The 8,727-nt window shown below is 52.7% G+C and overlaps 2 protein-coding genes across 5 annotated transcripts in view; one reads left to right on the forward strand and one right to left on the reverse strand.

Annotated features, from left to right (window-relative positions):
• Positions 1–2,649, forward strand: part of TMEM234 (transmembrane protein 234) — a 14,404-nt gene extending 11,755 nt beyond the window's left edge. The window contains exons 4-8 of one of the 4 annotated variants that reach the window (XR_001003247.1): positions 1,269–1,409; positions 1,495–1,587; positions 1,897–1,955; positions 2,327–2,456; positions 2,559–2,617. Coding sequence is in view for 3 of the 4 variants with exons in the window: in XM_011955431.1 (XP_011810821.1) it covers positions 1,495–1,877 (383 nt within the window). In the remaining variant the exon portion in view is untranslated. Of the gene's footprint in view, positions 1–1,268; positions 1,410–1,494 lie in introns of all 4 variants that reach the window. The other 3 variants (XM_011955432.1, XM_011955433.1, XM_011955431.1) reach the window with 3 other exon arrangements.
• DCDC2B (doublecortin domain containing 2B) lies at positions 2,650–8,430 on the reverse strand. The gene is given in 10 exon segments (XM_011955435.1): positions 2,650–3,061; positions 3,316–3,366; positions 3,369–3,421; positions 3,927–4,062; positions 4,913–4,952; positions 5,070–5,216; positions 5,512–5,643; positions 5,876–5,952; positions 6,387–6,438; positions 8,165–8,430. Coding segments are annotated over 10 exon segments (1,230 nt in total). The 3' UTR covers positions 2,650–2,785.
• Positions 8,431–8,727: the final 297 nt, after the last annotated feature.

An 8,727-nucleotide genomic window follows, 5' to 3' on the forward strand; every position in this document is an offset into this window, starting at 1 on the left:
ATAAACCCAGGAGGCGGAGCTTGCAGTGAGCTGAGATCCAGCCACTGCACTCCAGCCTGGGTGGCAGAGCGAGACTCTGTCTCAAAAAAAGAAAAAAAAAAAGATGGAGTCTCCCTCTTGTCGTCCAGACAGGAATGCAGCGGCGCGATCTCAGCTCACTACAACGTCCGTCTCCCAGGTTCAAGCAATTCTCGTTACTCAACCTCCCAAGTAGCTGGAATTACAGGTGCCTGCCACCACACCTGGCTGATAATTTGTATTTTTAGTAGAGACGGGGTTTCCCCAGGTTGGCCAGGCTGGTCTCAAACACCCTACCTCTGGTGATCCACCTGCCTCGGCCTCCCAGTGCTGGGAATACAGGCGTGAGCCACTGTGCCTGGCCAACAAATTTTAAGTTAACTCTATTAGTCTTTTTCTTTTATTTTCTTTTTTGAGACGGAGTTTCACTCTTGTTCTGCAGGCTGGAGTGCAGTGGCGTGATCTTGGCTCACTGCAACTTCCGCCTCCCGGGTGCAAGCACTTCTCCTGTCTCAGCCTCCTGAGTAGCTGGGATTACAGGTGCCTGCCACTATGCCTGGCTAATTTTTGGTATTTTTAGTAGAGACGGGGTTCCACCATATTGACCAGGCTGATCTCAAACTCCTGACCTCAGGTGATCCACCTGCCTCAGCCTCCCAAAGTGCTAGGATTACAGGCATGAGCCACCGTGCCTGGCCAACTCCATTACTCTTTTTCAAGTTTGCTTATTGGCAGTCAGTCCCTTGGAACTTCAAAATTGAGGAACAGATCTTGGGCTATGATGCCCTCTACCCATACCACAGGTCCAGCCCAATGTCCTGAACAGGTCCTGGCTTCTTCCTTCTGACACTTTTTAACTCCATAAGGCCTGAGCTTGGGCTGAAACAGAAACAAAATGTGCTTCACCTGATGTTCTGCTTTGTCTGTATCCACAGTTCAATAACATCGCAGGCTTAGGAGTCAGGCAAGCCTTGGTTTAAATCCTCAACTTGCCTTAGTTTATGTGACTTCTTTGAGCCTTTGCTTCCTTTATGCAAAATGGTGATAATCCCCTTCTTGCAGTGTTGTGAAAATTGAGATATGTACACAAAGCACCTAGGCCATGGTATCACAATAGTGGCTGTGCTTGGTGTTACTTGACTCTCTACTGCATCCTTTGGGATTTGGGTGCCTGCCTGTCTGTGCAGATGTCCTTGAGATCTCACAAGTTCTCTCTGAGTGCAAAGACTTCATTCTCATTATCAAACCAGGCTGGTCCCAGACCTCAGAGTTCAGGTCTTCATGCTGGAATCCTGGGAAGCACTGAACGTGGAGTCAGGAGATGTGGGTTTGAGTCCTGAGATTTGCTGTGACTTCAGCTGGAAGATGGGGTTATGATACCTTTTTTAAAGGTATGAAATGATGATAATGGAAGTGTTTTGTGTCTAGAAAGGCATTTGTTGCATCTCAGGCATTCTTTCCATTCTGACCACCCAGATCTGACCCTAGCTGTGCCCATCTGTAACTCTCTGGCCATCATCTTCACACTGATTGTTGGCAAGGCCCTTGGAGAAGATATTGGTGGAAAACGTAAGTCAGGCTACTACGAGTGCAGGACTCAGCTCCTTGGACATCGACATACCTATGTTAGTTCCTTCCCTGAACCCATCTCCCCAGAGTGGGTGAGGACACGGCCTTTTCCCATCCTGCCCTTTCCTCTGCAGCTGTTCTGCTTCCTTGTGGCCTTCAGAGTTCCCTTCCCCTGGACAGTCTGGGGACAGACAGAGGCTGGGGCAGGATTCAGGACCAGACCCCATCTGAGCCCTTCCTCCAGCCCTGTACCAGCTCCTACTGGCCTGGCTAAGCTCAGACCCCCTTGATTTCTGCCTATTATCCCAGGAGCAGTTGCTGGCATGGTGCTCACTGTGATAGGAATTTCACTCTGCATCACAAGCTCAGTGAGTAAGCCCCAGGGGCAGCCGTCTACACTTTGAGTGGGCTGAACCCACCTCCAGCTCTGCTGCCTCCAGGAAACACCTGGGCCATGAAGTGCTGGCAGTGAGTGGATGGACCTAGCACTTCCCCTCTCTGGCTTCAGCTTCCTCCTCTCTTATGGGGATAACAGCTACCTCATGGATCACAATAAGAGAACAAGAGTGAAAGGGTTTTGTAACCTTCAAGTGCTGTTCAGCTGCTGGGATTTAGCACAGGAGACTCTATGCTCACCTTCAGCAACCTTTCTGCCCCAGCAGCTCTCTTCCTGCTGACATCTCAGGCCCCCAGCCCAGCCACCGTTACTGTGGCCTGATCTGGACTATCATGGTGGCAGGTTCCATGGACTGCAGAACCCCAGCTGCATGGAAAGGGCCAGCTGCAGACTTTGAGCCAGAAATGCAAACGGGAGGCCTCCAGGGCTCAGTCAGAGCGCCTTGGCTGAATGAGGAACCGAGGGGAAGAAGGTACATCGGAGTGGCAGATGCAGGAGATGAGCTGTCTATTAGCCTTGCCTGCCTCACCCATGAGGTGGGCAGAAATCCTCACTGCCAGCCCCTCTTAAACAGGTAGACAGCTGTGAGCCCCAGCCCCACCTGACTCCAGCACCCAGCATACCTGGCGAGTAGTAGCTGTCAATAAATCTGTGGTAAACAGACAGAGGTTAGTAAGTATTCTTTTATTGTGACAAACCCGCTCCCCTGTTTGTAGCCTGTCTCCCAGGCTCAGTCAGCTACTCCTTTCTGTGGCCACAGAATCCCATAAGGAAACAGCCCCCAAGCCAGGGCTGCTCTGCTCAGAGGGAGGGAAGGCTGGGCTGTGGGTTTAGGAGCAGGAGAATGGGGAGGGCTGAGGAGGCCGCAGTGTACCCTGTGAGCCCAGGGGAGGTGCTGGCTCCTGAGGAACAAGCTGCTGGAGGCCAAGGACAAAAGGTGGCCAGAGTGGTGGTCCCCAGTTCCCCTCTGGGGCTGCTGGCTCTCAAGATGGCAGAGCTGGCACTGAGGCTGAGAACAGCCACAGCCCCAGGCTGGTTTTCCAGGGACAGGGCCTCTTCCTCTATCTGTGCTGCCCTCTGGAGGAGGTGGAAGGCTATACAGAATGGAGCCGTGAGTATGGCCAGCCTCTAGCTCTCGGCCATGAGGTCCCCGACCCCAAAGAAGGAAGAAACTGGAAATTAGGAACTGCTTCCTCATGTAACAAGGTAGGAAGTTAGGAGATCATTTACCTTCAGTCACAAGGGAGAACTGTTCCTGGGGCCCAGGGCTGCCAGTTTGCAGCTCGAGCTCCTCCCATCCCAACATATTGGTCCCTGATCCAACAGCTTACCTGATCCAAGGGCTCCTCTGTCTGGGTGTCTTCATCATCTGCTACTTCCTGGGTGCCCCCGCTGTCTCCTTCCTTGGGTGGGGAGCTCCATATACTCCCGTAACTCCTAAAGAGGGAGGCAGCACTGGGTGATGCCCAGGCTGAAGAGCCCTCAGCATTCCTGCCCTGGACCTTCGTGCCAGCCCCTTTCCCTCCCCTGAACCTGGTTCTGCATTCCCCACCACCTCCCAGGATGGCAGGGAAGTGAGAGGTGGGCCTTTGGTCCCACCCCCATCCCCTCTAGATCCCACCCCTGAAGTCTCATCGCTTTAAGCACTGTCCTTTCCAGGCGCTTCTTTTCGTGTGATGAGGCCCTGTGAAGAAGGAATAGGATATACAGATGGGGGGAGCTGGAGACAGTTATGATGAGGTTAGGACCAGCCTTTTTTTTTTCTTTTAACAGGCAGTCTCCTGAGCCAGAGTAGGCTCAGACTCCTTTATCTTTTTTTTTTTCAGTGACGGCTTTGTGTCTGGGCATTCTCTCCCATGGACATCCCCAACAACAGCAGGGACTAATCCATGTCACTGTCAAAAGGCAGCTAAGAAGGGCGTGAGCCCCAGGGACCCCTCACCTGATGGGAATGAGAGTGTGGGCAGCTTGCTTCTTGGCTGAATGGTCTGCTGGGGTCTGGCATAGAAAGTGGATGGCTTAATTCCGTCTGGTTCCTTTGGAGAGGGCTGCGTTACCTGGGCCCTGTGGCCTTGGGCCTAGAGAAGGGACACTGGGCTTGGACCCTGGTTGCTGGCCATTCTTACCTTTCCTACTCCCCAGCCTGACCAACATGGGGAAACCCTGCCTCTACTAAAAATTAAAAAAATTAGCTGGGTGTGTCTGGACACGGTGGCTCATGCCTCTCATCCCAGCACTTTGGGAGGCTGAGGCAGGTGGATCACGAAGTCAGGAGATCTAGACCATCCTGGCTAACACGGTGAAACCCTGTCTCTACTAAAAATATTTAAAAAATTAGCTGGGCATGGTGGCGGGTACCTGTAGTTCCAGCTACTCGGGAGGCTGAGGCAGGAGAGCGGTGTGAACCTGGGAGGCAGAGCTGGCAGTGAGCCGAGATTGCACGCCACTGCACGCCACCCTGGGCAACAAAGCGAGACTCCGTCTCAAAAAAAAAAAAAAAAAAAAAGATTAGCCAGGTGTGGTGGCGCATGCCTGTAATCCCAGCTACTTGGGAGGCTGAAGCAGGAGAACAGCTTGAACCCGGGAGGTGGAGGTTGCAGTGAGCCGAGATAGTGCTATTGCACTCCAGCCTGAGCAACAAGAGCGAAACTCTGTCTCAAAAAAAAAAAAAAAAAAAAGATTGTTAAGAGGATGCAGGCCAGGCACAGTATAATCTCAGCACTTTGGGAGGCCAAGGTGGGAGGATTGCTTCAGCCCAGGAATTCAAGACCAGCCTGTGCAATACTGTGAGACTCATCTCTATATTTAAAATAAAAGAAAAAAAGAAAGAGAGGATGCAGTGAAATAAGGTCAGAGCCTGTGCCAGAAGAGTTGTCAGCCAGTCACTCCCCTTCCTTCCCACCCCTCATTGTCCCCTGCGTCACCTACCCCCTGCATGTGGGGCCTAGACTTCGAGCCTGGAGGATGCCTACAATGACAAAAGGAAAGGCTTGTAGTGGGTAGAGGGCATAGAGTCAGAGCACACAGACCCAGAGGGTGGCTTCCTCTGCCTGGCCTGTTACCCCTCCACCTCCCACATACATACCAGCAGCCCCTGGGCAGGGAGGGGCGGGGCACCAGCAGCTCCAGATAGGGAAGGTCCTTGAATTCATCCTCTCCGACAGCCACGTAGTAATGGCCAGTTACCAGCTCCTCCCCTGCTGACAGTGGGAGCCCCTCTAGGGTGTAGAGTCTGGGAGAGAGAGGTAAGCAGGATAAGGGCTGGTAGACTCAATGCTTCTTCACATTCAGCAGACTGAGGGGGTGGGTGCAGCTATTCCAAGGTGCCCTCTGGCCTCTGGGCACCAGTCACCCAAGCTCTACCCTGCCTCTGAGGGCTGGGCAGAGGGCCCTCTCCCAGTGGCATAGGGGGAAGTCCCACGTTGGGGAATGTGCTTTCCTTTTGCCTCTTCATCCTCAGCCACAGCTGAAGCCAGTGGGGAGGCTCTCTTTGGGGCCTTTTGGGCCCTCCCAGTCCCCATACTCACTTGCACACAGCCCCACTCTGCAACTTGACCTTCTCAGTCAGGAGCTTCAACACAGTTTCCCAGTCCTGGCTGGCAGCCTGGGACAGCTTCAGACTAAATGGGGGACTTACCAGGTCCCCATTCCTGAACACACTGAGACAAAAAGCCTGGTAAGGGGGAGTGTCCCCAGGAGTCCCTACATGTGAGGTGAAGGGTGGCACAGGGCCAGCAATAACCATAACACTGGTGTCTTTTCACCCATCAAGCATGCTGGACTCCTATATTACCAACAGTAGCCAGAGGCTCCTGGAACAAACCCAACACCATTTTCTTGGTCTCACGAAAACAAAAATTGACGCCCTTGCTCCCCAACACTGGCACTCACTGAATGTAACAGGGAGCACCTGCAGGCAGCCACTGTCCAACGGCCCCATCACACAAGTGGCGAGTCACGGGAGGACCCTGAAACCCAAATCAGGCCTCCAAATTAGGAGAGTCGGGGCCTTTGGTTTGGGGTGGATCCATCCAAGGTGTGGAGTGAGGGGGTCGGAACCAGACTGGGGCAGGAAGGGGGCCAGGAGGAATAAGACAGGTCACACCTTTCACCAAAAGGTGCTTCAATGTTCCCTAAGTCACACTCTAACCACCCCTCCCCCAATCTGTGTTTCACAGCTTCCTCTTTCCTTTGGGGACCCCAGTGTGGAGATAAAGGCTGGGACAGAAGCAAGAAATAGTGTCTTGAAGTTCCACACCCCAGGAAGGATAGAAGCTGGCTCCAAAGTACCCCCCATGGAACTGGCAGATCCTGCTGCTTCCCTGGCTTCCCAGACCAAATTGGGGGCAGTTCTAGGAGTGGGAAAATAGAGGGGCTGGGGCACAGGTTCCCCCAGACTCACTTGTAGTCTGCAGCTCTTCCCACCTGGATCTTTCTCTCCATGAGGTAAATAGCTGAAAGGGCAGATAGGTCACAGGTCATCTTGTGGAGCCTGAGGCCTCAATAGCCTGGCAGATGTCAGTATTGGGTTGGGGCACAGCTCACCAGATAGCCCTCCCCATGGAATAGTGGCAGTCATCTCCGTCCAGAAACAGATATTGGCACTTGAACCTGCCCTAGGACTCCTTGAGTGCTCAAGTGTTGGCTGGGTAAGTGCTAGGTAAGTCTGGAAATCCAGACTGGGGTCTCAATGCTAACTGTGAGATTAAAGGTCAAGAGGGCTGGGCATAGTGGCTCACACCTGTAATCCCAGCTCTTTGGAAGGCTGAGACAGGAGGATCACTTGAGCCCAGGAGTTTGAGACCAGCCTGGACAACCTCATTGCTAACAAAAACAAAACCAAAATTAGCCAGGCATGGTGGCATGCTACTTGGGAGGCTGAGGCAGGAGGATTGGAGTTCGAGGCTGCAGTGAGCCACGATCACGCCACTGCACTGCACTCCAGCCTGGGTGACAGAGCAAGACCCTATCTCAAAAAAAAAAAAAAAAAAAAATGTCAAGAGAAACATTATGAAACTAGTGCATTATGCATCCTGCTATATCCTAAGAATGTTCTCATTCATGAGATAGGTTTTTTATATGAGACTTCAAATTAAGTGACTTGCCTAAAGTCACACAAGGAATGAAGCCTAGATTCTAAGTCTACCTAGCTTCCCTCCTCCGGCCTTTTATTTTTTCTTTTGACACAGAGTCTTACTCTGTCCCCCAGGCTGGAGTGCAGTGGTGCAATCTCAGCTCACTGCAACCTCTGCCTCCTGGGTTCAAGCGATTCTCCTGCCTCAGCCTCCTGAGTAGCTACGATTACAGGTATGTGCTCCCAGGCCCGGCTAATTTTTTTTTTTTTTTTGAAATGGAGTTTCACTCTTGTTGCCCAGGCTGGAGTGCAGTGGCACAATCTTGGCTCTGCAACCTCTGCCTCCCGGGTTCAAGCGATTCTCCTGCCTCAGCCTCCCGAGCAGCTGGGATTACAGGCATGCACCACCACGCCCAGCTAATTTTGTATTTTTAGTAGAGATGGGGTTTCTCCACGTTGGTCAGGCTGGTCTCGAGCTCCTGACCTCAGATGATCCGCCCACCTCGGCCTCCCAAAGCGTTAGGATTACAGGCATGAGCCACCACGCCCAGCCGCTTCCCCCCTCTTGATCCTTACACTATAGTAAGCAACCTTAGCTGAGAGCTAAGCGTAGGACCTGGAAGCCAGACATGAGCCAGAGACTCAGGTACTCAAATTCTTCTCCCACCCTGGAAGACAGTCTTCTCCTGCAATGGGGGATGACCCTGGCCTAACAGGAGAGTCTGGGATGCCTAAGCACAGTGGGGAGGAATGGATGGGCGGATTTAGAGTGTTCAGTGATAGGGAGTCCAAGCAAGAAGAGCTTTTGGAAAAAGGGGCTCACCCTGTGGGGCAGTGGTCTTCCCACAAGCTGATCTTGGCTGTGATGGGCATAAACATTAGTAACACACAGAATTCTATTTGAATTTCAGTTCAGCTATTTGTTGTGTACTCTTAGGCAGGTTTTCTGTGTGTTTTCCCTTTCTAATGGAGGCAAAACCACCCCCCACTGCCCGACATAGAGTTCAGTACCAATAACGTGCTGGTACATACATGGTAGGTACTGAACACACACTCTTGCCATTACCTCCCTTGCTAGGCTCTTTGAACAACCCCAGCCCACTCACTGGAGCTTGTAGAATCGTTCAAATCCAGCGGCCACATACTGCCCTCTGTTCTTCAAGTCTGCCAGGTTGGTGACAGGGTGGCCATGACAAGGTGTGTAGAGGGCACGCACAGCCAGTGGGGCCTGCACAGCTGATGTCACCTCGCGGAGGAAAGCCTCCATGGTGGGGAAGCGGCGTTGACTCACCACCAGCTGGGAGCCTGGGAAGAAGGGGTCTCCATTCCGGTACACCACTACCCTCTTGGCTGCTGGACTGCCACCTGCCATGGTGTATCCTCAGTCAGAGACACAGAGCTGTTGCCAGGCAACCAGGGAAGGGCTGGGAACATTGCCAATCAGAGGTGGAGTCCTGCCCTCTCACCCACGAAGGCAGAGGGAGACTGTGGCAGGAGCATTTATCTGCATTCAGGGTTTGATCCAATCTGCCCTGGGGAGACCATACTTTTTTTTTTTTTTTGAGACGGAGTCTCGCTCTGCGGCCCAGGCTGGAGTGCAGTGGCCGGATCTCAGCTCACTGCAAGCTCTGCCTCCCGGGTTTACGCCATTCTCCTGCCTCAGCCTCCC

This window comes from Colobus angolensis, unplaced genomic scaffold (assembly GCF_000951035.1).
Source record: "Colobus angolensis palliatus isolate OR3802 unplaced genomic scaffold, Cang.pa_1.0 Scaffold4, whole genome shotgun sequence".
In the NCBI taxonomy this organism is placed as follows: Eukaryota; Metazoa; Chordata; class Mammalia; order Primates; family Cercopithecidae; genus Colobus; species Colobus angolensis.